At 46.7% G+C, this 27,299-nt stretch overlaps 4 protein-coding genes across 8 annotated transcripts in view; 3 read left to right on the top strand and 1 right to left on the bottom strand.

The window, feature by feature from the left end:
- Ance-3 (angiotensin-converting enzyme Ance-3) overlaps positions 1–27,299 on the bottom strand; it is a 53,146-nt gene extending 25,847 nt beyond the window's left edge. Inside the window, exons 1-10 of the mRNA XM_011155188.3 lie at positions 27,052–27,299; positions 24,473–24,706; positions 22,004–22,162; positions 21,756–21,852; positions 20,112–20,255; positions 19,552–19,743; positions 19,255–19,352; positions 18,967–19,136; positions 18,685–18,809; positions 16,202–16,544 (exon numbers count right to left, since the gene is read on the bottom strand). Coding sequence (XP_011153490.1) covers positions 16,202–16,544; positions 18,685–18,809; positions 18,967–19,136; positions 19,255–19,352; positions 19,552–19,743; positions 20,112–20,255; positions 21,756–21,852; positions 22,004–22,162; positions 24,473–24,706; positions 27,052–27,114 — 1,625 coding nt within the window. The 5' untranslated portion in view covers positions 27,115–27,299. The remainder of the gene's footprint in view (positions 1–16,201; positions 16,545–18,684; positions 18,810–18,966; positions 19,137–19,254; positions 19,353–19,551; positions 19,744–20,111; positions 20,256–21,755; positions 21,853–22,003; positions 22,163–24,472; positions 24,707–27,051) is intronic.
- Positions 211–5,235, top strand: LOC105191650 (proline-rich protein 4). 5 transcript variants are annotated; one of them, XM_025302553.1, is made up of 5 exons: positions 211–398; positions 729–740; positions 2,502–2,730; positions 3,109–3,346; positions 3,555–5,235. In XM_025302553.1, exons 3-5 carry the CDS (start codon positions 2,671–2,673, stop codon positions 4,529–4,531), a joined length of 1,275 nt encoding a protein of 424 aa, XP_025158338.1. In that variant the 5' UTR covers positions 211–398; positions 729–740; positions 2,502–2,670; the 3' UTR covers positions 4,532–5,235. The 5 variants fall into 5 exon arrangements, with proteins under 5 accessions (XP_025158338.1, XP_025158336.1, XP_025158335.1 ...); XM_025302551.1 differs by having other exon boundaries at positions 726–740; XM_025302550.1 differs by lacking the exon at positions 729–740.
- Positions 7,551–10,249, top strand: LOC105191671 (BCL-6 corepressor-like protein 1). Its single transcript, XM_011155221.3, has 2 exons — positions 7,551–7,856; positions 8,194–10,249. Exons 1-2 carry the CDS (start codon positions 7,845–7,847, stop codon positions 9,544–9,546), a joined length of 1,365 nt encoding a protein of 454 aa, XP_011153523.1. The 5' UTR covers positions 7,551–7,844; the 3' UTR covers positions 9,547–10,249.
- LOC105191652 (skin secretory protein xP2-like) lies at positions 12,320–14,924 on the top strand. Its single transcript, XM_011155187.3, has 2 exons — positions 12,320–12,512; positions 12,936–14,924. The coding sequence occupies exons 1-2, from the start codon at positions 12,501–12,503 to the stop codon at positions 14,112–14,114; spliced, it is 1,191 nt and encodes a 396-aa protein (XP_011153489.2). The 5' UTR covers positions 12,320–12,500; the 3' UTR covers positions 14,115–14,924.

Below are 27,299 nucleotides of genomic sequence, written 5' to 3'. Positions count from 1 at the left end.
AAGCGCGGCTGACGAAATTAATTAATCGATCGAATTAATTCATGCTCAGATATCGCCCACGATGTATTATATTATAAATTGACGCTGATTGTCGTCGGCCATCACAACGTGATCATCGTTCCGCGTGTCGCTGCCCCAGTGTCAATTTTAAGCGGACCACGGGGGGGGGGAGACATGATGAGATGGTTAAATAATAGATATAAACGAGAGCGAAGAGTGTCGCTTCCTACCGTCGTTAGAAGCATTCCACCTTCGCCATCTTAAAGTCTTGCGCTAGAAAGTACGCATTTAATAACGCGGCGATCTCGAGAGTGAAGGCAAAACCTACGCATTAGAGATGCAGGAAAGTTTACGCGCTTAGCTAAGCACCGTTATTTAGAAGACACCAATCGGCGGAGGTAAGCACCCGTAGAGGTTTACCCGCAGAGTTTATTAGCCTCGAGCGATGTTGCTTTTATCACCAGTCGGATTTATTAATAACGCTTGATTTATACCGCCGGCTGTGTATCCACTCTCCCGTCCGATTAGAAATAGATCGTTACGTCGTCGCGCTGATGTTATCGGCGAGTCTCTAAAAATTCGGAAAGTCGAGCGCAACGCACGTGCGGTAACTTCAATCGAGATGCGTCATGCATCTTTGTTATCAGTCGTGCAATTAGCAGCGCGCGAGGCTGATTTTACAAGTGTACATTTTACAACGCGCTGACGTGCGATTTGATTTCAAGTAGGTTCGATCTCAGGTAGGCGGCCGGACACACTTCAGTAAATCGAAGCAATAATCTTGGCACTTGGCACTGAACGCCGCACTCTTGCGTGCTCACCGACCGATCAATCTCATGTTTGCGTCGCAATCTCCGGATATCCGGAAGCGCGAGGCACCATCAGAGAGCGCGGCTCTCGCGTTTCCGTTCTGGACTTCCTCGTTCGAGACGAGTGCGAGTGCATTCTCTCGCGCTGGAGCCTCAATGACATCTCGCCGCGAAAAGCATCGAACTGCATTCCCGCGTAAAATGTTAGCCGGCCATTTGCGAGCGTGGCTTCTTTCACGTCGCGGCGCGGCGCGGCGCGTTTCTCCCGAGCGACGATCCTTCGACGAAAGGACGAGGATCGACTCTCTCTCTCTCTCTCTCTCTCTCTGCGCTCGCGAGCGATCGCGAGAAGGCGCGAGCATTGTTCACGGGATCGCGGCTAACGACGTGTGGATCGTGCCGGCTAATTAAGACAACGCTATATGATCGAGCGTTAAGCGGCCGGCACGCGAGAGCCCGCTGAAAGGTTGATGAAGATCGGGGTGATCCACGGACCGTTTAAAGATCGCGTGCGCGTCGCGAGATTCATGCAAACCGTACGTGAACAACAACTCCAGCGGATAATAATTTTCTCCGCGGAGAACATTCGTGTCGCGTTTTCATTCTGCCGCATCGCGGATCAACTGCATTCAACTGTAAATTTGTCGTCGCGGCGGTGTATCTCTTCATCTCCCTCTCCCGCATGCACATGGATAGGCATTCACCATGGATTTATCATTACCGAGCCTTAAGATTAAGATGTTATCATTGTGAATAACATTCAATCACACCTTGCTCCCGGCTCCCGACGCGCGGCGACTCGCCTAACGTCTGAAAAACGCTGTTTATGTAATTTAGTAGATATCAATGTTGGGTAACTCTCGCGCGTATCGTTCTTGAGCGGAGGTAATCTTGTCATTGTATAACACGCAATTGTACACTGCCGGAACTGTTTATGTAATTCGAAATTAATCGATATGCGTAAGCGTTCGCTACTACGATGGCGGAACTCGCTTCTCTTCCTTAATTTACGCGCTCCTCGAGCGAAATACGCTGTCGATCGTGATTTTTGGGGCAACGTCGAAAGATCAAGAGAGAGAGAGAGAGAGAGAGAGCGCGTTTCCAATGATCTCAGCAAGAGGTTACTTCGCCGGCTTCAGCGCGCGGGTTTCCGCAATCGTATCAACGCGAAAAGGTCTTTGACACTTTTCACTTTCTGCTGACGACGTTATCTCGTCGAGGCGGCGATACGTAGCGGTAAAGTTCAGTTTACTGGATTCAGGTTTATCTTCGCGTTTTCAAGTGACCGGTTATGTTTCCGGTGGTAAAGGCTCCCTGATGTGCGCACAAGGCTATGCGAAGCCATCAGCAGCGAAGAGATCCTAGAAGTCCTAGAAGGCTTTCCTCATGCTTTGCATTCGATCGAAAAATCAACTTTCTTTAATTTCGATCTGTACGTTTTGCCTTGTCTGTTTCTTCCTTTTTCTTAACTTTCCGGTGGCAAACACGCTGGTATACCGCTTCGCGTGTGTGGTCTTCTGGTATTTCAAGATCATGGTCGCGAGAATCGGCCCGAGGGAGTGTCAACGTTCCATAAAAGAAGCGCGCGGTTCTTACCACCGGAACAATAATAAGTGCCACTCTCTTTACGGGCAAAAGCATCGACGTATAAACCGGCGTTTTTCCAGCGTTTGACTTTTGTCGTCTCCAAAGGGACAGTTTCACTCTCGTCGCGCGGGTACAACGAACCGCGAAAGCGACGAGATCCCCTCTTGAAGAAGGCATCGCATGTCCAGCCTCTGCTTCAGTAACGTCCGCGGAGGCCGCATATATAAGATGGTAAAAGTATGCGGCTGATCTACTTACTTCCAAGTCGAGCTAGATGCTCGAGGATTTTTCTCCGAGATCGCGTTTGGCTATTTCGCTCAGGATGAGTCACAGGGTACGTGCTTAAGTCGTTGGACGCATTCGCTGGTGTGCCGGAACAAGTGTTAAAAATCGGTCTGTGCAATAATTGTGTAAAACTGTCTTCTTCAATGGTGCATGTGTTAGATATATGTCTCGTGAGATAAAAATATCTATTGGATGGAACGTAGAAGACTTTTCCGGATTATTCTTTTTTCTTTGTTTAATTTCATCAATTTTTTGTTTGTTATACACATCTGCATGCGTATGTGTGTGTGTGTGTGTGTGTGTGTGTGTGAGTGAGGGAAATTATATTTGGATATTGGAATAATATTTGCATTGGAATTATTGAATCGATAATTTCAGAGAGAGAACATATGTTATGAAATTGCTTGACTTTTTTTACCACTTGCAGGGACTCACGATGCTCTCTTTATCACTCTTCGTGGTCATGGTGACGAGTTCTCCGATTAACAACAAATATAACAGGCGCGTATACCTGTACAATTATTTTCCTGCAGCGCGATATGATCGTCGAATTATGCCGTCGCAAGTAAGACTAAATAAAGATAATTATATCGGGCAGGGAGATTTCTATTTGAACAATATGAACCGACGGAGAATCGAACATGATGAGCTCAGGGATAACCACTGTGAGTATTGTGAAAACAATATATTTTTATGTTCATATACTTATTTCTTTTACTACCGTTAAGGATCTGATGGATGGATATAAAAACAGTAAGTATACAACACAGAAAAATTTCTATCAAAACATTATGTGATAATTATTTAACGATTTATTTTTTCCACTTGTACGACTTTAGTAACATGATTAAAAAATGCTCTCATTAATTTCAGTTTCGGAATCTCACATTGTGCATTTTAAAGACGAACATAGAGCGAAAGGTGGATACGAATCACAAGAGGATTTTGACGACGGACCGAGCGATAGTGAGGGCGATGAAAGCATACACGATGATCAAGTATTGGACCATCATGTGCACGAGGATGTGCGTAAAACGGTAACGATCATAAAAAAAGTTGCTGTGCCGTACCCGGTAGAGAAGACCATCCGATATCCGGTGGTGAAAAAAATACCGTATCCGGTCAAAGTGCCGGTCCCGCAGCCATATGCGGTCGAGAAAAAGATACCGTACCCCGTGAAAGTGGTCATCAAGGTCCCCTTTAAGATCCCACGACCGGTCCCGATCGTCAAAGAGGTCCCATACCCGGTTAAAGTACCGGTGGACCGTCCAGTACCGGTCAAGGTGTACGTACCGGATCCGTACCCCGTCGAGAAGAAGGTGCATTATACGGTGAAGGTCCCGGTACCGGATCCGTTCCCCATAGAACGCAAAATACCGGTACCGGTGAAGGTGCCGGTGCACGTGCCGCAGCCCTATCCGGTCGAGAAAATCGTCCATTACCCCGTAAAAATCGCGGTGGACAAACCGAGACCTGTACCGGTGCCGAAGCCGTACCCAGTGGCGGTGGCGAAACCAGTACCGTATCCGGTGGAGAAGCCAGTCCCAGTTCCGGTTAAGGTGGAGGTGGACAGACCGATCCCAATCCCGGTGGACAAGCCGGTGCCGGTCAAGGTGAAGGTGCCGATACCGGCGCCATACCCGGTCGAAAAAACCGTCCCGTATCCCGTGGAGAAATTCGTGCCTGTACCGGTGAAGATACCGGTGGAGAGGCCTGTGCCGATACACGTGAGCAAGCCGATCGCCTACCATATCGAGAAACCCATTCCTTACCCGGTCAAGGTGCCGGTCGCGGTGCCGATAGACGAGGGACACGACGCGGAGGATGCGAATTACGGGGAGTATCCGTGAGAATGATTCGTGCGATTAGGTGATAATGGAACTACAACAATAGCCGCTAGAGGCTTCCTACTTTGACGTAGTCCTCCGAATCGGTACAAAAACACACGAACGATCGAGGAGACCAAAGTTTCCATGACTCTGACTGTGTACTCTGATAGTGCGTTCAGCTTTAAGTCGAATTGTCTGGTTCCAAAGGCAACTTTGTACGTGACCCTCATACAAGATGAATGAACCTTTGAATCAGATGAGTCCATTTCAGATTGGGTGTACGAGCAAAATACAACTTGTAGAATTTGTAAGGAGGCTTTTGATACGAGATATACCATAGCATAATTAAGCATTTGTTACTGACCCTAAAGGGATATTTATTTACTCTGTATGAACTTGTTTTCTATCACGAATATACGAGATAATTACGTGTCGCAAGCGTATGCTTGAGTTGTTTTGTCGTTACTGTATCTTGATAAGATCATTCTTATCACAATATGTAACGATCCAGTCTACGTTGCGAAAGATTGCGATGTTTTATGTAAACGAGAACAACCGTGGTTTAATAAAAATATTTCTGATTAAACCCAATCATTACACCGGCAGTATTTTAATATTCTCGCCATAATTAAGCGAAATTCGATATTACCGGTTGGTTCGACTCTCCCATCGCCATCCATCCATCAGCAGTTATCAGCGATAACGATTAAGATGTATAAGAAATGATTAGTGAAATAAATCGATAGCGAAACTCAGTCGAATCAGTGCTGGCAATTAATTATTTATACCGTCAATAAATGATAGATTCGCATTATTTGGAGTTGATCAGCGGGTCGCTTTTGCTATCGCCACTTTGATTCCAGTCACGTTCACTTTCGCCGCGCAGTAATTACACCGGGCAAGATTGACATGTTCTAATTGATTCGCACAAAACAGCGACACTGCCGGCGACATTGACCGTGATTGTAATTACAGAACGTCTGTCGCTTTCCGCGATGCTGTAAGAAACAACCGACGCGGACAGCATATTTGTAGCATCGATGATACTAGTCGTCATCAAATGACAATTGCGAGCAGATCAATTAACTATCTGTCTATCTGGGATATTGATAATTAAGGCAGTTCTTGCGTTTTATAAGTTGCGCAGGTATAAAAAGGCAAATGAGAGAAAGATCTCTTGGAAAATAAAACTCTGTTAAAGATACATTAAATACACGGTACGTGTACGACAACTCTTTCATCGCACAATCTCGCATCGATGCTCGTCAAATTTTACGTTAGAAATGCAAGTTACATAAATGCCTGATAATAAATCTCAGCTGATTTGAACGGCGACAGCCGACGTACCGAACTATTATACATTTATGACCGTCGCGTGAACGTTTGCCTTTCACACCCGCGATTGCGAGATATATTATTAATATGTCAATGTGTTACAGATAGAGAAATATATATATATATATATATATATTTATAATATTTCTCCCCGAGCGTCGTATGCCTCGACTCTTTAGCGGAGCATTTCCCGCTTTTGTGGGGTACGGACGCAGCTGATATACTTGTATGCGCTGCAATTACGAGCACGTCGCTCTTATATCACTTTATGCTTTTCTTTACGGCGAGTGCAAACTTTACGAAATAAATGATTATAGTTCGCGTAATGAGTAGCCAAAGAGTATGCTGTGCGTTACGACTTCACCAGGACCTTCCGTGTTGTAGAGCTATTACCCGACAGGCCCGATTTGCCCACATACATTCGAAGTATTATATTATTATTATTAAGATTACGACGAACGTGAAGAATTGCAGAGTAACGACGTGCGTGGTTTCGTGCTGTTCCCTTCATTCAGCGCGGAAAAAACGAAAGCAATGAAACGGACCGTGCTCGGAATTAGATGGCCGGGCGAGACGAAGGGTTTTTTCGCGGTCTTGTCTCCGGGAAATATCAGAAGAAAGTTTCGAGGAGAGTATAAATATACGGTTAAGTGGTGGTACTACAACCGCTGCCAAAGCGGGAAAGTTCTATGCAACTTCAACAAGGCAAGACATGTGGAGAGAACTTTTACACCGGTTTCGGTTTCACTGGTGTTACTGATCCGAGAAATTCGATCGAATTATTCAATTTGTTGTAGAAGAAAGCGGTGATCATGTAGCATGGATCAACGCACGATACATGCGCGAAATGAGAAACATGCGAATTAATACGCTGTTTCAGCAAGCTATTTGATAATTTTTACGGCTATTGCACAAGTAATCCAGCGATGATTTAATACGTGGCATGATCGAGTTAATGTGCTGAAGATGTTTCGTTTGAGTTACAAAAGCCTGGTGAATTGTCTTTAATGCCTGCTGGACTGGCGCGCTGATTCTTAGATCTATCTGCAAAATCGCAGCTTTTCATGCGCCGAGGCGTTAATGGAAGATCGGAGAAACTGTCGTTACCGGAAATGTGACTCGGAGAAAGATAGCAAAAACAGCAGAAAATTACTGCTCATTGGAAAATGTAACCGAATATTCCTCGGCTCGGCAAAAACCTCGTGGTGGTGGTGGTGGTGCAAGGATCGGCTTAGTTTTACGATTCGGCATAGAAAGTACCCGTGCGCTTTCATCGGTCGTAACATTACTTTTCCGACATCCGTCTCGGATAGATTAATGAACTAAAACGCGGCAGTACTGGCGACGTATATTCGCGTCATACGTTAGACAGTCTGTGCCTCTGCAAAAGGATATTCAAAAAAGATCTTTCTTATATCGCAATATAAAATATTCCAGATACATGATTCGAATTATAAAGATTACTATAGACGTTTCTTTTCAGAGGCTTCCTTGCCGATAAATTTCTTATTTTGCAACACGTCTTATAGTAAATAGAATATTCCTGAAAATAAGCTTTTCCACATAAATTATAGAGAGTTGTAATATCGATATTAATAAAAGTATCAAGTAAATTTAGTGACAAACATGTGTTTAAGGAATAACCCACATTTGCAGTTGAGCGTATGGCGAAAAGCTTTTTACGGAGAAACCTTTATATTTCTCCGAGAAGGATGGAAGGTGTTCCAAATCGCTTATGTGTTTCCCGCGTTTTGCCGCCTACCTTAATGTACGTAGACAGCATGGGCGTTCCTTGAGAATGAGCAGTCTTCGCAGCTGCGCCGCAAAACAATAATCGTTTAAGCGTAGATAATTGTCACGAATAAGGTACTGCAAAGCTATAAAGGTCTAGCTGGTTGGACCGGCGAAAGTCGTCCACGGTGTATAAATAATAGTAGGATACCTTTCCGTTTGGATTCAGTATAGGTTGATCTATCGTCTTGATCGCAAAGGCATCACCATGGGGCACCAGGTAAGCCCTTTTAAATTCCTGTACTGTTCGCAAATGTCGAACAATTCACAAATTCAAAATCCTTTTATCAATCGGCCGCAATTATGTAAAACTGGATATTTTATTTGTACGATAAATCGCATCCATCTGGTTAAGTAAAAAATTAAAAGTATTCCTAACTGAAAGTCAAAAGTTTGTTGAAAAATGACGATGATTTAAGAAAAATGTTTAAAAAAAATCTATTTCATCGATCGCACCGATTTAAAATATCGGTCATTAAATATTCTCTTACGTTACATTTGGTATACAGAATTATTCTTTTACATGAAAATGTACGTTTTTTTTTTTTTTTAAACAGCAACAGTGCCTAATAGTATTTCTATGTCTCGGGGTTGCCCTCACATCGTCAGCGACTCGTAAAGAAGAGCTTGAGAAAGCAGCGGAGCTTGCCGTGGTAAAAGCGGCCGAAAGGGCGGCTGAGAGAGCGGTGGAGAAGGCCCTCAACAGCGGAAACATCACCACGGAATCCAAGATTGTCCGCGAATCTTATTCACACGTTAGAAAGGATCCGCAAAAGGAAAGAAAGGAGAATGACGATTACGGCAGCAGATACACACCAGTGAAAGATGAAGCGGAGCAAGAGGAAGAGATTGACGACTGGAGCACATATTCTCGAGGCTCGAGATCTCATTCTCGAGATTTAAGAGGTAGAAGTTACCGCGCGTGGTCGAGCAAGTTTGACTTCCAAGACACATCGGACATTTGGAAGAGATTCCCGAGGAGCGAGTGGTCGTACGAGGACACCAGCTGGGACAAGCCAAGCGAGAAGGTCGTGACTTTAGAGAAGAGGGTGCCGGTACCCGTGACGGTCGAGAAGAAGGTCCCGTTTCCGATTTACAAGCATGTACCTTACGAAATTAAGATACCCGTGCCGCAGCCGTACACGGTGGAGAAGAGGATTCCGTACCCGGTGAAGGTCTACGTGAACGTGCCGGTCGAAATACCGGAACCTTACCACGTGGAGAAGCAGGTTCCTTACGCAGTCAAGGTCGACAACCCCGTGCCGTACAGGGTCGAGGTGCCAGTGCCGCAGCCGTACACGATCGAAAAGAGAGTCCCAATCGAGGTAAAGGTACCGGTACCGCAGCCGTACACCGTCGACAAGCCGGAACCCTACGAGGTCAAGGTACCGGTCAAGGTACCGACCCCGTACGAAGTCGAGAAGAAAGTAGCGGTACCGGTGAAGGTAACAGTCGACCGGCCGTATCCGGTACCGATGCCCAAACCTTACCCGGTGGAGGTCAGCAAACCGTATCCGGTAGAAGTGCCTAAGCCGTACCCTGTCAAGATCAAAGTACCCGTGGACAAGCCGTATCCGGTACCGGTAGAGAGGCCGGTTCCGGTGCCTATTAAAGTGCCGGATCCTCGGCCGTACACCGTGGAGAAGCACGTGCCGGTAGAAGTGGTGAAACCGTATTCTGTTCCGGTTAAAGTGTCGGTGGACAAGCCGTACGAGGTATACGAGGCGAAGCCGATTCTCGTCCCGGTGAAGAAGCCGTTCCCTTTCGTCGTACAGGTCCCGGTACCCGTCAGACTCGGTTGGAAGGATCAACGCAACGTGAAGGATAGGGAGGACCTGGCGGAGAGCGAAAGCGTCGAGACTAAGTGGCGACGGCCGCGATGGTTCAATCACGAGTCATTCAAGCGATAAAGCTGTACAGGCGTTTTCGAAACGTTGTAAATTATTGGTATGGCAACGTGGTGGCACCGACTACATTTTTTTTACACCTTTAATCGACCGTCGTTCAAGATGTTTTATAGTTTGTTGCTTGGGGAGTAATTTTATGTATCATATCATTTCCATCGACGAAATACATAATCGAATGGTATTTATTGCATCTCCGTCGAGAAAAAAGGGAAAGGTCGTTACGCAACATTGCACTGATATGTAGAAAAGTTTTTTAGCTGTATGTATATATATATATATTGCATATATATATGCAATCTTTATGAAAGAATTATCGTATATTGTTCAACCGTAGGCTAATTAGGACGGCTCGTTCATGTAAAGCGAAGCAATTCAAAGTGATATGCGAATTTTAGATAGTTGACGGTCTCTAATTGCTCGGATGATCGTATCGCTAACTTTTAAGCTCATAAGTTGAGTCCAAGTAACTGTGTGTCTCAATTACATAATGGCAAGCTCTCTATTAGACTTACACATCGCGATACGCGTAGTAAGTGGGTACGTACGTTCAGTTTCATTGATTTATGCGTGTCCCTCTCAGCCGTCTTCTCTTATATCTGCGTGAAAATAAAGCAGAGAAACGAAACCGAACTCGAGACCGAACTCGTGTTCCCAGTTAAACCCGTCACTTCCCTGTCGAGCGGAGGCGCAGATGGAAGGCGGTCGTAAAAGTTTGGTCATAAAAACGGACCTCGCTCGTTATCGGACGTATCGCTAATTACGTAAAAGTCGCGAATAAGACTCCGCTCGCTAGATGCTAATTGATCCGCGTTGTGTCGAGAACGCAACTCGCGTTATTTTTTTCTTTTTTTTTTTTACCGCGACACCTGCGTGAATCGATCGAAGAGAGTGAGAATGAATTTTGCATTCTCAGCCAACAACGTCGCAACACACCGTCATAGAAAATGAACCCGTCGTCTTTCCGCTCGAGTACAATCGCGAAATGAGGAAATCACACGAGACTTTCGCGTGACGGTAAAAAATAATTTTTTAATGTAACTCAATGGGGCGGCAGAGAGAGAGAGAGAGAGAGAGAGAGAGAGAGAGAAAGAGAGGAGAATTTTCACGCGTGGTCGGCCAACTTTAGCCTGACCGATTCTAATACTCCGAGATATACGCGTGTCATCGTTCGTATGTATTTACTTCGTCCCACTAATGATTCATAATGACGCCGCGTGTGCGTGCGCATTTGCCGGTGAAACTGCAAGTTCTATCGGTATTATCATCAGTAGCGGTTTAAGCCATTCATTCTTTTCTTTTTCAGCAATAATTAGTTTCGCTCGTTGCTTCAAATTTTTTTCACTCTCTATCGCCTGCAGATACGTATCCACTTCTGGATGTGAAATGCAACGCTGAAAACGCAACGATATTTTGTACGACTGCAAGTTGCGCGCCTCTGAACGGATAGGACAATTCCGATTGGCTTCATTCGTGCGCCGCTCTTTTTCTTTTCCGCAAGAGGGCGGTATTATAGTTTACAATTTTATGTTTCGATTATTCTGCGTTTCTGTTTCTCTCTTACTGTGTGTGGATAGCTGGAAGAATAATATTACATCATATTTATCCAGGCGTTTCCCATTGCTTTCTCGTTGCTTTCGTTCATTAGCATAAGCAATAATCCTTTCCATGCATTTCCTAATCGCGACGAGTGTAATTGTAAAGCCCCATGGCGGGGCCCACTCGAGCGCGATCGCAATTACACTCTTTACCGCCGTGTGTGTTCTCAGACGTTTTCCTCGGTTACTGCTATTTCGCGCATTACCGTCAACGAGTATATAGCGCGAGTACTTCTTAACCTGATCCGGTCGCCCACGGCGAGATTTGCCGAGTACGGCCGGGCCACACGTCGCCGGTAAATGACGCACTTACGCAGCCGATCTCTCATCTCGACGTAGAACGCTCCGCGATCTCCACGTCTCTTCTCTTTGCGTCGCGCGACCGTATCTCTCCTCCTCTCCTCCGCGGCTTTTCACTTTTTCTCTCCTCTCTTACCGTTCTCGGCTCTTCCTCTCGCGCTCTCCCTCAGACCGCAGCGGGTACCGTTATTCCTCGTCTCGGCCGAGAGAACTCGCAACGTAGCCCGCTGCAACCGCTGCCGTGTCTTACGCGCGCGTCCTTCCACCGGGACCGGATACGCGGAGGGGGTTATTCCGGAGTCTTATCACACGACACATGCGAATGCGAGAGCGAGAAATCTCCGCGAGATGCGGAGGGAGGCTCGGTGCTCGGCAAGAAGAGGGGGATGATGACAGAGAAGGGATGAAAACGTATTCACACGTGTCCAGTGGCGTAGACGCGGACACGCAGGAGCGAGAGAGGATCGGCGGAAAGAGGATGACGAGACGATTGAAAATGGCGCGTTGTGTCGAGCGAGCGAGTTCGAAACGACGAATATTTCTCGTGGAATACGTTGACATGGTTGGTCTTTCGGCAGGAGACACAAATTCCACAAAAAGAAGAAAGACGAGGAAACGGTTGAGGAAGCTCGATGAAGAAACATTCGCGCATTTTTCTAGCGTCTTGCAAATTGTTGCTTGGCGAGATTCGCCATTTGTGCTTGGACATTGGAACACTGGGAACGCGATTGCGCGCAGAAACTTTCCCCCGCCTTTGATTTCCGTCAACATCGCCGTTAGAGAGGAATTTCCGGTCGTTGGTCGGATTTTTGTCACGACGGTTACGCCGTTGGTCGCGATTATCGAAGCACAGCGTCGCCTAAGATATATATAAAAAAATGCCATAACGCGCAGCGCACGTCGGGCAAGCACCAGACGTGTGTTTCACTTTTCCGCGCGAGAGTGCAGAGGGGCTCGCTTGATACGCGTCGGGGGAAAGCGGGCTATAAAGACGGTGGCACCTTCGGGGGAAGCATCCAGTAAAGTCTGGACTTTGACCAGATCGCGAGAGACCGAACAGACATGAGAATTTTGGTGAGTCAACTCTTCCGCGCGCGCGCGCGCACGTTCGGCGAAATTTTGCGCGTGTTCAGCTCTGCCGCAAATTAACTCCGCTTCGTTTCCCCGCTCGCGACATCCGCTTGAAGTGAAGAAATTTCACTCGGAGTAAAAAAATGTCTCGCAAGAGTATGCGCAAAGTTTCTTCAGCGAATCAGCCATAGCCGAGATTTGAAGATGGCAAAATTCCTCGAGAATTCCTTACGATAAAGTTAATGAAATACTACGCGTTCACATGATTACGATGATGAAAAATGATCGTCCATCGTGAGATCAATATTCTTTTTTACTCGACCTGCACGCGCGAGTAGCATTCTTCATCGCGGTCTGCAAGACCGCCGTCGAGCGTCGAGCGCGCGCATTTGACGTAATCGGCATGTTCGTTTCTATCCGTTGCAGTTTCTCACGGTGTTAACGGGGCTGCTGGCCTTGGCCGTGTGCGAGCGGGAGAAGAAGCTAAGCACGGCTAAGCAGATCGAAAATAGCGGAGGCGTGGGGAAGAAACAGGACAAGCGCGGACTGAGTCACATCGAGGGAGATTACGGAGGAGGACACGACGACGGCGGTTACGGCGGCGACGATTACGGCGGTGGCGGCGACTTTGACGGTGGTCACATCGGCGGAGGAGACATCGGCGGTCACGACGGTGGATACGGTGGTGATCTCGGTGGTGGTTACAGCGGCGGCGGCGGCGGCGGCGGCGGGGGCGGCGGCGACGACGGTGGCAAAATCAAACAGATCACGATCGTGAAGAATGTGAAGGTACCCTACCCGGTCGAGAAGAAGATTCACTATCCGGTAGAGAAGGAAGTACCGTACCCGGTCAAAGTGCCGGTGCCGCAACCCTACCCGGTCGAGAAGAAGATACCGGTACCGGTGAAGGTTCTGGTGAAGGTACCGGTTCACATACCGCAACCGTATCCGGTAGAGAAGAAGGTGCCGTATCCGGTGCACGTGCCGGTAGAGAGGCCGGTGCCCTACAAGGTGTACGTCCCGCAGCCATATCCGGTCGAGAAGAAAATACCCTACCCGGTGAAGGTGCCGGTACCGGCGCCGTTCCCGGTGGAGAAGCCCGTGCCGTACACAGTGAAGGTTCCGGTGCACGTACCGCAACCCTTCCCTGTGGAGAAGCCGATACCGTACCCGGTGACAGTGCCCGTGGAGCGACCGTACCCGGTACACGTGGTCAAACCGTACCCGGTGCCGGTCGAGAAGCCGGTGCCTTACCCGGTGGAGAAGAAGGTACCCTACCCAGTCAAGGTCCACGTGGAGCGACCGGTAGGAGTGCCCGTGGAGAAACCAGTGCCTGTGCACGTCAAGATACCGGTACCGGCGCCGTATCCGGTGGAGAAGCCGGTGCCCGTTCCGGTGGAGAAGCCGGTACCCTACGCCGTAAAAGTGCCTGTCGAGCGACCGGTACCGGTCCACGTGACGAAGCCGGTGCCTGTGACGGTGCCGAAGCCGGTACCGTACCCCGTGAAAGTGCCGATAGCGGTACCAGTGCACGACCACCATCACGACTCTGGTTCCTCGTTCGGTGATTACGAGTCCAGCTTCGGGGGACACTCGGGATATTAGGATCAAAAGGCATCGGCAGTGGAGGATTTCCCGCTCGGCTCCCGAGGAGAAATTAACGGATAAGGAAAGAGATAAAGAGAGAAAAAGAAAGGGGAGGGAGGGAGAATTCGTTAATTCGCTAAGCCGAGAAATTTGGTATGAGAATGTTGTGCATAAAAGAACGAAAAGCTATAAACAACACGAGAATGTAATTAGAATTAGACTTATTAGCGGGTTAATCGTAGAAATAAGATGAGATTCATGGGCCCAACTTGCGCGCAAGTCCTTCACTGCATCGCACGAGCGGACGTGTCGGCGCCCACTTTGCATGTCGCAATGATACTTTTTCTACGTTCTTTTCTTTTTTCTTTTTGTTGCCCCTTCGTTTCAACACCAGTCGCGTCACACCGCAGACGAAACACGTCGGAGAAATGTGACTACTCGTATAACGATTAACGGTCGACTTAATCGGGAGCGTTAACGAAGCGTTTCCTTCACGGCCGCGCGACAAGCGTCTCCGAGAGCTCGAGGTTTCCCTCGCGCGTCCGCGAGGGAAACGCGGACGTATTTATTTGCCCACAACTCAACGTCGTGTCCTCTCACGCCGCGAGGAAGATGAGTTTGCAGAACCGGGCGCTTTTGCGCCGCGAAAGGTGATTCTGGGTGCCGCGAGTCCGCGCAGACAGCGCTAACGATTTCTTAGATATAGTAACGACACTTAAGTAGACCTACAGACACATGTTGTACTGTGTGTTTCTTACGAAACGTTTGTAAACGGACGTCTCTGTACGATGTCTTTCGCTTCTTTCTAATAAAAACCAAAGAGCAAAACGACAGCCTTGTCAATTTATCCTTTACAGCCTCATCCCACCGCTGTCGCTCTCCACAATCCACTCAAACTTACTCGACTCAAGTCGACTCAAAGCTCGACCCGTCTCCTCGATTTTCCTTCTCCTCGATCATTTGCCACGCGCGAAGAATCCAATTAGATTAAGACTTCACCTGGCACGAATCAATGTGTGTGACATATCGAGCTCGTTCAAGACAGCGCGAGACAGAGTTGGAAAAGAGCCGATCGAGCGTTACGGGGATCTTTTTATGCGCTTGTCGCGCCGGCGACGATATCCTTGAACTTCATGCGGCGTGACGGATCGTTTATCCCCCCCCCCCGGCCCCCCGTTGGAGCGTGCGCTCGATAACGAGCGCGCTATCGCTATCCCGCCCGCGAGAGTTACTTCGCTCGCGAGGGAGACATTGCGCTGTGTTCGCTCCCCGCCGGCCCCGGGAGACCCGGAAAAGACTGGAGAACCGGGCGAAAGTCATTCGCTCGCGATTTCGGCCGGCGCGGCGTATGCGGAAATTCGCGGCCGATAATTAAACCACCGCCGTCGCCGCCGCCGCCGCCGCCGCCAAGAACCTCTACATGCGTAATTAACCCCGCGCGCGATGCGATGAAAATGGAACTTTCTTTTATCTAGCATGACTAACGAAGGAAAGAGCGCGCGTACGTAACACTTCCGATACGATGATATCAGTGAGCCAACAACGTCCTGCGTTCTAGCTCGCTTCTGGTCTATCATTTGGCTTTGTGGATCTCATGCATTAAGAGATATCCCGACTTCGGGATCGTGCGTATCTCTCCAGCCGCGCATACGATAGCCGGAGAAAGGTCTCCCGGCTCTTTCTCCTTCGACCGATCCGCCAATGAGCGAATCAGCGAGAGAGGAGGAGCACGAGATTGCGAATCGAAAGTGAAATCACGATCGCCTGCGCGCGGGATTGTTCGCGCTGGAATAATGCGCTCCGGGCGTATTGGAAATCGCTCCGGCGGATTCGTCCCGAGTATGCACAGCGAGTCCTATTCCACCGTTATATCGGCAGGCGTAAACTCGTTTAGATGAAGACATCGAAGATTGACCTCGGGGAAACAGGCGTGCACGCCTGTGTGACTACGTCTAGTTTGTCAAGCGGGGATGAGGCGCGAGGGCCGAAATATCGTTTCCCCCTCGCTTATTTTCTATGACCCGTTAATTCCTGCGTGATCGTTAGAAAGAATATTGGAAAAGCGAAAGGAGCAGAAGGAGCAATCGTCCGAGTAAGCTACTCACCGTATGTACGGAATATTGGCCGGGATATGATACTTAGCGCCTGGATCAAAGTCGTCCTCGGACCTCAGCACCGGCGGTTTCGTGCCCGTGTACTGCTCCATCAGCCTGTGCCAGTGGCAATTGTACTCCTCCCTGTTGACGTAACCGCGAAAAACGTCCCACCGCCACCTGTCCATCGCGATGCTGAAGGGCAGCAGCACGAGCTTCTCCATCGCCAAGGAGAAGAGGTAATTGATGTCGGCCGCGCGCTCATCGATGTATTTGTTCGCCAGGTCCAGGGTCTGCAGGTGACGCGGCGTCGCGACGCTCAAAGCGACAGCCTCGCCGACAGCCTCGTGGAACCCTGACGAGCACAGCGGTGCGGTAAGTTGTGGTAAGTACGGCGATATTTTATATTACGGTACTATATATTATACGGTACTCTGCCTTTGAGAATATTACCGCCTGCGTACGAGCAATGCTCAGCCGTAACGACGTAGCGTCTAGATGAGAATTAGCGATAGAACGCTGTTATTTATTATCCCGTTCGAGGGGGTCGTTGGGTAAAACAACATCGCTTCACATCTTAATTCGTAATAATCAGCAAATTGACGAGTTAAAAGGCCGCTCGTTACATTCGTGGTGGTACAGTCAGTTGTAACGGCTGTCTCTTGTTACGCGCGCGATAAAACGTTACTTTTGTGTTCTATTTCTTTCTTTCTTTCTTCCTTCCTCGATTGCTGAGCAATCGTCTGATCGTTCTTTTTCGCTGCTCGATTCTTCGCTTTGGTCCTCTCTCGTATGCACGAGAAGACTCTTCACGCACTTTCGTGGACTTTTCGCGGGAGTTTGAATGTTTGATAATCGATCGGTGAAAGTCGGAGACGTCGGGCGAAACAGATGGCCTGTCGCTGAGTTCCCTCCGCGATTATTGGCGAGGTTTCTCGAGGTTCCCTGGTCCCGCACCCGGTAGCCCGGTGGCTTTTTGCTCGTGATATGATTTACTGTTAACCAGGATGTAATTACGGCTCGCGCGCGCGCGGATAAGTCGAGCGTTGCAGATGGCGCTGATTATTTCCTTTTTTATCACGCGTTTCCCCGTGCAAATTGCCTAACGCTCGGACGTGCAATTAATTGAACTGCAATTTCGTAACTCGGATTTAACTTCAATCGCAACGCTCTGCGAACGTAGGAGGTGCCGAATGGAAAATTTGCCGCGGGGACGCTCGCAAGACTTTCGCAAGACACGACCCCGAGGCGCTTTCCATCGAGGTGCTGTCAACATCTCCGAGAAAAGTTCTCTACGTACTTCGCGCTATCATGTTCACCGCTTGATACGCTTCTACGGAAGGAAAATTCTGCAACGAAAATGATCGATACGCCCGGCGCTGGAAACGTTCACAACAGCGAGCGAAGCGTTCCTGAAGCACTTTTGCGCGACAGTGTAAAGCAGCCGAAGCTAAGGCATCGTCCGCGGACTCAGACTCGAAACAGACAGATCGATCGATCAGCAACAAGGCCGCCATCGCGAAGCTATTCTCGTTGGTTCGGAGCCGTCCGGTGTTCCGGTGTGCGGGGCGAACGACCGGACCAGCCGGCCGGCCATTGCGACGGTGAAAGCGCGATTATATCGTAATAAAAATATTTTAACATCCGCGCTCGCGCGACGCCAATGTACGCGAGTAACATCCACTCGTCTATTTGCGAATAGCGAGTAGTGCGCGGCGTACACCTGGAGCGTATCGTTCTCGCTCTCGCTCTCGCTCTCGCTCTCGCTCTCGCTCTCGCTTTCGCGCCATTAGCCGTGAAGGCGTACGTCGACTGTGCCTTCCGGAAGTCGGACAGGAGCGGACGGCTCCGCCGTTATGTAACGCGTTGTCGTCCAGTGCGTCCATGCCGGCCATCATCGCCGGCCGTCTCTCCTATCCTTTTGTCCTACTCGGCCGCACACACAGTTTTCCTTCGCGGAGTGATGCAACTTTTCGCTATCGCGCCCGCGCATCGTGATAACGGCCGTCAACACCGCCGCGTTCGATGCCGCGGCTGATTGGCGTATCGCGTGACACGTTTCACAGGTGCGACAATACCTTTACAATACTGTCCAGCTGTGCGCGTTAATTACAAGAAAGTAACACCATTGTTATTCGCGCGTTTACTCCTGGGCGATTGCTCCGCCGCGGGAAGAGTCCATCTTTATTGTGCGCGGTTTTTATTATCCCCCAGTAGTAATTTATATTTTCTACGTATATTATTTATTAATTTCTCATTTTTATTAAAATTTACGATAACGAAGCATAAAGCGTAAGAAAAAAGCTTCACACTTGTCACACGAAATTTTATGAATGACGATATTACGTAGCGAATTTAACTTTTTAGTTCGCGAAGCTGCGGGTGCGAATATGATTGTCGATTGTGCGTGTCCCCCAACGATTAGAGCTTTACATATTTTATCCTTCCTTGATTAGAAGAGGGCATTAAAAATTGCATGTGTTGCACTCTCGTACCTGGATTCGCGCCGTCACGAAATTCGCGAGGTAGACCGCTGTATCGCAAGAAGTATTGGATATGTGCCATCTCGTGGTGTATAGTTATCAGATCCTTCATCGTCACTTTCGTGCACATTTTAATCCTGGACATTAATAATAACTTATGAAAAATAATGCACAATCCTTCGAAGGAAGATTTAACGTGTAAAAATTCCCAACAACATATTATTTCGAGCTATAGCACCATTAATTCGGTGATCTCTGTATACGTTACGAATGTATATTGTTTAAAGTAGTGACCTATAATCCAAGCGGTTGCAAAAGTCCCACGCGGATGCTTGGCAGATTAACGGACGATTGCCAGGATCGACGAGTATACTTCCGGCCCAAAACTCCGGCGGCATGGCGCTCAAGTTCATGGACAGATAGAAATCCTGGGCTACTCGAAACATGTCGATTGGCGTGTAGCCCTGTATGTTGCGACACGATTGATATTAGTATATTGATCGTCTAAAAATTACCAATATTGATCGTCTAAAAATTACCAATATTGACTTTTATTCACGACCGCAAGATTGCGAATCTTACTTGAGCTTGCATCTCCTGAGTGACGTCGAGATACGTTTTTCCAGGATACGGCAAGGTGACGTCCAAAAGATTGCTCCAAGATTGTCCCCACACGTTGCCTGCGGTGATTTTCGTTGTTGTGAGCACGTTATTACTTCGATGTGTGAAAATTGTGTAAACGACGACGCAATTACATAATACTACAAATTCAACTTATATTTCAATCTTTAGGTGATATCCATGGAATTTGCATTATTCTATATATTATTTCACGGCGATCATTTCTGAATCAAGTATTTCATCAAATGTTGCTCTTACCGAGAATGTGAGACGGAAGAGGCGCGTGTCCGCTTATCTTTTCCGGGCCGTATAGATCTCGCAATCTCCTGCGGACATAAGCGTGCAGTTCTTCGTAGAGCGGACGAATCATTTCCCAAACCTCGTCAACGTCCTGTTGGAAATCAGGAGACTCATACGGGAACATCCAGTACTCGGCGGCGTCGGTGAAGTCTACAAAAAGAAGAACGACGATACCAAAGTATTTGATCTCGGCCGAAATTGATGTCGATAGACGGACAGTTGTTTGACAGACGAATCTCAATCAACACATGCGATTATCACCTATTCTCAATTAATTTCATCAAGCGTTAAGTATCTCCTCATACGTATTTACTTTATATTAAAGTGATTCATTGATACTTGTGTGACTTTACAATTTTGCACGGAGTAAGAGTACTTGTCAATGTCGTGTCGAAATTTTTGTCCAATATTGTATCTTATCATTATACTTTCCTATATAATGTCGTATTCTATTTAAAATATTTAATAGAAATTTTATTTTTATTATAAAATTTATTTATTTACGATACTGAACGTACTGTTCAATCTCGCCGCTTCATTGTTCAGCGTAACGAGTTGCTGATAGAGATCCCTAATCGGTGCACCGCTTCGTCTTCTCCACTCGGTCCAAACGTACTGCAACTCGTCCCAGTCTCGACTTTTCGCCATGATTTGTGATATGTCTACAACAATACACAAAGAGAATTCGGTCGATGTCGTGATTTCTTCCGACGCGTTGACGTCCTTGCGGTATCATTCCTTCGATATCCTCCCGCCGCCGTTCGCGTTAATCTCGCGAGCAATCTGTCCTCCTTTCTTTATCCCGATCTACGTAATTTATTGTTCATGAATATATACGCGGAATAAATGCGCGGAAAGAAATGTTTCATCTTTACCATATTTATATAAGCATGTCGCGCATGCGTCAGAGAGTAAATAATTTCTTTTTAATGAAAATGGACGTTCTCAAATGCATTTTTAATAACACATATGTGCTCCTTCCTTAAAATCGCGGTGTATAACGCAACTTTAATAATAATAATTAGAATCACCCGCTTATCTCCTGTGATCGCGGTGCTGGTTTTCAGAAGGAGTTTTAATTCGATGAGATAAATTACCCCACCTTTGTCTCATGAGAGTAAGACAGAGCAAACTCGAGTAAGAGCAGAAGCTTCACATATGGCGCACTTCATTAAATATAAAGACTAGCCTCTGCTCAACAATCGCTCGTCAGGATTATATATCAAATTCCTCATCGAACCATGCAAACCCATGGAAATCATTTCTTCTGAATGAAAATGGACGTTTTCAAATGCATTTTTAATAACACATATGTGCTCCTTCCTTAAAATCACGGTGTATAACGCAACTTTAATAATAATAATTAGAATCACCCGCTTATCTCCTGTGATCGCGGTGCTGGTTTTCAGAAGGAATTTTTAATTCGATGAGATAGATTACCCCACCTTTGTCTCATGAGAGTAAGACAGAGCAAACTCGAGTAAGAGCAGAAGCTTCACATATGGCGCACTTCAATAAAAATATAAAGACTAGCCTCTGCTCAACAATCGCTCGTCAGGATTACATATCAAATTCCTCGTCGAACCATGCAAACCCACGTCTGCTCTTCCGTTCTCTTCCCCCGAAACTCGACTACGTCTCGGCTCGATCGGTCGCTTCTCGCGGCATGCGCGTCAGACGAAGGATTGCAGGCCGCAATTAGATATCGCGCGATAAACTGCACTTAACTGCGTAGCGTAGCATCTTCCTTTAAATAATGCATTACTCGCTTTCTACCTGCAGCAGTGCGGCACGCACCATTGTTGACCGAAAACGTGCTTACTCCATGTCTAAATGAGCGTGCGGGAATTTTACGTCGAACGCGAGAAATAACAGACAATTAGAGGCGCATCGCGCCGGCAAAAGAGTCGTCACGAATTAATGACAGGAGGGAGGGACCTCCCTTCGCACGCGCGTGACGTATTTCCACTTCTTCACACTTTCATGCGCATTTTGGACTTACGTAAATCTTTCTCTCTCTCTCTCTCTCTCTCTCTCTCTCTCTCTCTCTTTCTCTCTCTCTTTCTTCCGCGCGAATTTCGCCGCGGCGAGCCGTGAAGGCGGTGCGCCGGCCTGTCTGTCAATTTGCTCGTCATGTCCGAGCGTAACGCGCGATGCATTACCTGGATATAAGCGTAGTCCGCATCGGAAAGGATCGTTGTAGGCGCATATGGTCGCCCCGTTGTAGACCGCAAGCATGTCGTTGATCAGCCGATTGTACTACGAAGGAATAACATCATTATGCACCGCCGACTTCCTATCGCATTGTCGGTTTAATGGCGCGCGCGCGCGCGCGCGCGATGCGGCGAGCCTCGTGTTGTCACGCTTGAATTACGTATGAGCGGAATATCGCCGCGAAGGCTACACTTACCCTGTCCAACTGATCGGGAGGCAACGCCGAGGGCCCCACGACGGACAGGTACCTGAGACGTCGTCTGATCGTGGGATCCCGGACTGCGTTCCGGTCGATTCTTGAGATCAAGTGCCACGCTTGGTTCTGAAAGTCCGCGTACAGCCGTTGGGCCTCCAGCTGAAACGCGGCAATGCGTTGTTGCGAAAAGTGTGTTCCTCGTCGATGGTACACCGTCGTGCAGATGTGACGTCACGCGTTGGATGTTTTCGCGCCCGGTGTAGAATTAAAACGGCGGAATTTTCAGAGTATGCCAAACGACGTGTGTAGCCATTGTTGCGTTGATTACGTATGACGTAAGCGAATTAACGCCGTCTGTCGACGGGCGATTAGCAAACGCGCGGTTGCGACAAAGCGCGCGCGAATCGGCGAACGACGACGTTTTTACCGTTAGAGATAAAGCCGCGGTATCTGTGCGCTCTCTTTCCTGAAAGTAGTCTGCGTTTTTGAAGGAAAGCGGCTGAGCAGGTGAGACGATGCGCGCTCGAGCCCTTCTGCGTCGAACGGCGCAGAGGATAGGTCGCGGATGAACTCGTCAAAGGGGACAAGAAAAGGAGAGAGATTGTATATATGGTGTAACGATTAATATTACGCAAGAGACAGCCTGCAGCGACTACGTAATATACACGTGTCGATCGCGGTTACGCATTGCGCGAGTACGCATTATCGTGTAAGAAAAGTCGAAGCACCATCACGTGACATAAGACATAAGCTTTTTCCGTCATTTGCTCACGAGTAAAAAATCGTCGCAGTACGTTTCGGCAAGACCAAAAAGTCGTTTCGTGAAGAGAAAAAACACCGTAATCGTGATTGATTGGATGATCGTTATTTATCGATACTGAAATATGAATGAGGCCGGCGTACAGACTCGGTGATTGTTCATTACGATCGCTGATGCGCGATATCTCTCACGCGATAACGCGCAGGTATCCGGTAGGGCGTCGACTGTTCTCCGTCGCGGTAAAAGAAAACGGCGTCTCTCGATTATCGTTAGAGTCACGCGACGCGAGCCTCGCCAGGTGTTTCGCATCGGGACGTACAAAATTCCCGTTTCTCGGCGATACGAGAGAGTGAAAGACGGAGAGAGATAGATGCGCGCGTTGCGAGGTTGCAAAATCGTTCGGGATGACTATCGCGCGACAATGGCGTCGCCTGGGAAGATTTCCCGCGGAGGCGTTCGGTCTTTCGCGGACAATGCGAGCGGACTCGTGCCAGGGAAAACCGCGATGTCTCCGAGGTAACGTCAGTGTGCGCGACCCATCCGCTGGCCGATGGAGTGCGGCCACCACAGCGTAGGATACCGAGAGGAGGTCGAGGTCCTTGCAAAAACATTTCACAGGGTGGACGTGAGTCCCATACGATTGCGCGCGGCACTCATTTTCCACGGTATGTCATCGGGCTGCTTCTTGAAATTGAAAGCTCGGCCTTTTTAAGAGATTTATAATTTCGTAACTTGGCCCCTGTATTCTTCTCTGTGGCAAATTTGTCGCAATTTGTCGCAATTGTAATTCATTCTTTAATTATGATGTTTCGTAAAATAATAATAAAAAAAAATCACTTATTTTAATACGTGAAGGGATATGTATCTTTTGCAGCCTAGATTGTCAGTCAAATCAGCTTCGACTGGATAACATCGGTGATTTGTCACGATAATGGAGAGAGTGTTTCTACAAACCAAAATTTGGTTTGTTAGAACTACCAAAATTTTGTTGGAACAACGAAATAATTTGATTAAAATATGCCCGACAAAACTCTGTTTAGTTCCTGTAAACAAATATCTCGTTTGATTACGGTTTGTTCGTATAACGTAATACTTTTGTTATAGCAACCGAAAAGCTTCAACTATATGAATTTTGTTAAAAATACTATAATTTTTTCTTAATACATAAAATCTAAATTTTAGCGCGCAGAAAGACAAAATAGTATCCATCGGGCATTATTTTAGTTTATGTAAAATAATATTTCGTTATTATGTAATTTTTATGGATAAAATAACTGAAATGCTCAATTTTTATGTATGAAGTCTAAGAACAAAACCATTTGGTCCACAGAACAAAACAGAAAAATATATTTAGTTGAGACAACTAAATATCTTGTTATATAAAACAAGATATTTGGTTGCTATTAAAAAATGCCTCAACTGAACAGTTTTGTTAGAGATACTAAATTTCTCTTCCTAGTGTATAGAAAGCAATACCAGATTATTCGTGAGGCAGCCCAAATTGCGGGCGGTCAATCATGCGGGTTAGGATTTCCAAAAAGTAGTTTCGTAATTCGTCGGTCTGGTTAACGAGAAAGTTGCGTGGACCGTGGTGTCGGCACGATAGTAACGTCCCAACGTGACAACATTTCCGTGCGACGGTGTTAAAGAAATATAAAATGTTCTTAATGATAAAATATAGATTCTCAGCGTATTTTACATAATCCTACCGCTTGTAGCTGCGTGTATTCGTTAACGTCGGTTTCGTATGTCCATTGTGCCAAAACGTTAGCGCTGCATCTTTCCGCACCGAGAAAGTCCAATCTGGCTAGGATATTACGGTAATCCAATTCATTGGAGGGAAACTGCCGCGCCGGACCGTCGGGAATGTCGTTTCTGTACGGTGGCAAGTCCAATTGAGCCGAAACCATCGATAACAGGCACAGTACGAGCGTCCATTTTATCTAAAATGTTACATATTTGTTGATGTATCGTGCCTCTTGAATATTGAGGGACGATATCTTAAACAATGCGATAACATATGCTGCTGTACAAAATACGAACGCCATCCGTTTTACGTAAAACACACGTGTTTTGTTGCTCTTGTCTTCTTCCCGACTGTCAAAACTGCATCGTAAACAAAAATTACAATCGTTAATTATCTTCAACAAATTGATAGCCTCCAATCTCATCGTCTAATTAACTCTTGATAATTGATAAAAGCTTCAAGTCACACCGATGCTCATTACTCAATCGATCAAACATTTTCTTTTTCAAAAGTACAATGGTTTGTTTCGATCAAAATCACTGCAAATCTTCTGTCATCAAAATTTTTCTTTTTTCTATCGTCAAAATTTATCACTTATATTGTGTTATAAAGCGCATAAATATCTTACTCCTTATTATTATTTCCCACGTTTGCGTGATAATTGAATTAACGAGTGGACATCTCAACAACCAAATGTCCAAGACACATTCGTAATCGCTCAATATCAAAGTCAGACCGTAATTCCAAGTCCATTAAAGAAGGAGAATTTGCGAGGAGGGTAACGAACCTGGCCGCTCATGTGCGACGATTTATATCATTGATAAGGTACACGTGGGCTGTGTAACTAGGTCAAACACATAGGTCAAATAATACGCTTCACTTATATCCATCGCCTGCCACCTTTTGTGCAGCACTTGAAAATATTTAGTCGTTCCGCCGCGTTCGCAACACGCGCGATATATCATCCTCATCCTATCTTCGCTCTTTGCTCGAAATCGTATAAGCTAAATTGTTGCCCTAAACAACCGTCGCAACAGTTCCTACATCCGTAAGATAAGTTTTATACACTTCGCGGCCAAACTGATCGACTGATATCAAGCGGCGAAGAAAAAGTCTTACAATTAGACCAGAAGTTGCCGGGAACGTTCTAAGATTTATAAAGGCTAGATTTCGAGATACGTATAAAAATAAAAACGTACATGTGCGTGTGTACATAACAACCAAGTGATGAAATCACACAGAAATGTGTCTATGGTATGTTATTACAGTCATACGAGATTAGGGACAATTTATGAAGTACGGTGGGCGCTGTTTTGTGCAAGCCTAAACTGCCGCGACAGCAGGAATTACCGTGCAATTATTATGGGGATTCTCTTGCGAGTTAATATGGAAATCTCATTGTTTCTTTAAATCACGCCATGACATTATGAGAGGAGCATTTACGTGCAATTCATTTGTTGGTCTCACGGTCACGCGTTACGTCTTGGTGTTACGTATTTCCTCCTCAGCATGAAAGGTACCTCCTTATGGGACCACAATAGTAGGTCATCTGCGATTGATCGAGATATGATGACCTTGGTTTCGCACAATTGCGCTTATAGGAAAATGCACATCGTTATATATATATATATATATATTTTTTTTTCTTTTTGATTGTTTAGTTTCACCTAGATCATCGTTCATCATCTAGAAATCTAGAATTTTACACCGTTTTGAAATAAAGATAAGTTTCTCAACATTTCACGAAAATTTTCAATTCAGTAACATTATTTGTAAATCAACAATGTAATGTTTTGACAAATATACTGTTTCGCAGTGAAGCTTTTCGACAATTTGTGAAAAAACATTTTATTTATCAGATGAATTCTTTTATCTTATGAAACAACAACGTTAAAATACAACGTTAAATGTAGTGTTAAAGAACCGAAGGGAAATTGCAATGTTTTACTATTTGTGTGCGTGTGTGTAAATGAAAGTAATAATAAATAATAAATAAAAATAATATGCGCGCCCGAAAGTGAATGTCTTGAAGGCAACCTTCGCGCATTGATCCGACCAGCACATCTAGACATCCTTATAAATCCTGGATATCGCCGATATGAAAGATTCATCGGTATAAACATTTTGACACTGTTCCGGACTGACTTGCTTTCTCACTGTTCCCTCGTTTACCTAACCACGTGTGCCTCCCGCCAGCAGCAGGTTTATCATATCTACGTTTAGCACCAGCAGGATCGCGCTCGTCATTTTGTCGGATCACAGCGCCTTCTCGTATCTCTCTCTCTGTCTCTCTCACGACTTCTCCCGGTTTTTATCCCGGTGTTCTCACATTCTGCGGCTTTGTGTAACCTAAGCCAACGCGATTCTCCGGCGCACGGAGGATCACGTTGTTTCTTTTCGCACATGAAAGATCCCTCTTACGATCCTTCACTCGCCGAGATGAAGGATCACGATCCCTTCGGGCACGTTTCCTCCGGCGTTAAAATCTGTATCACACAGCGCGTACGACGGCCACGATGAACATCATCGACGTAGACTTACGAAGCTTCGACCGGCGCGGTCCACGTCCGGCACCCTGCCGGTTCTACCGAACACGTGCTCCATGTGCGTGTCGAAAATCGGATTGGAAAATCGGGGCTCTCAACCCCCGTCGACGGTCATACACGAATGTCGATCGATCGCAGGTATACGCAACGATTCGTCACCGGTGTCGTCGTCGTCGTCGTCGTCGTCGTACGAAATTCCGTTCCACCGATCGAGCGCGACTAACACGAGCGGCAGTTTCGTTC

Source organism: Harpegnathos saltator, unplaced genomic scaffold, assembly GCF_003227715.2.
Source record: "Harpegnathos saltator strain DR-91 unplaced genomic scaffold, Hsal_v8.6 scaffold498, whole genome shotgun sequence".
Classification (NCBI taxonomy): domain Eukaryota; kingdom Metazoa; phylum Arthropoda; class Insecta; order Hymenoptera; family Formicidae; genus Harpegnathos; species Harpegnathos saltator.
Note: the sequence above shows the minus strand (reverse complement) of the source record. Positions and strands in the feature narration are given on the sequence as shown.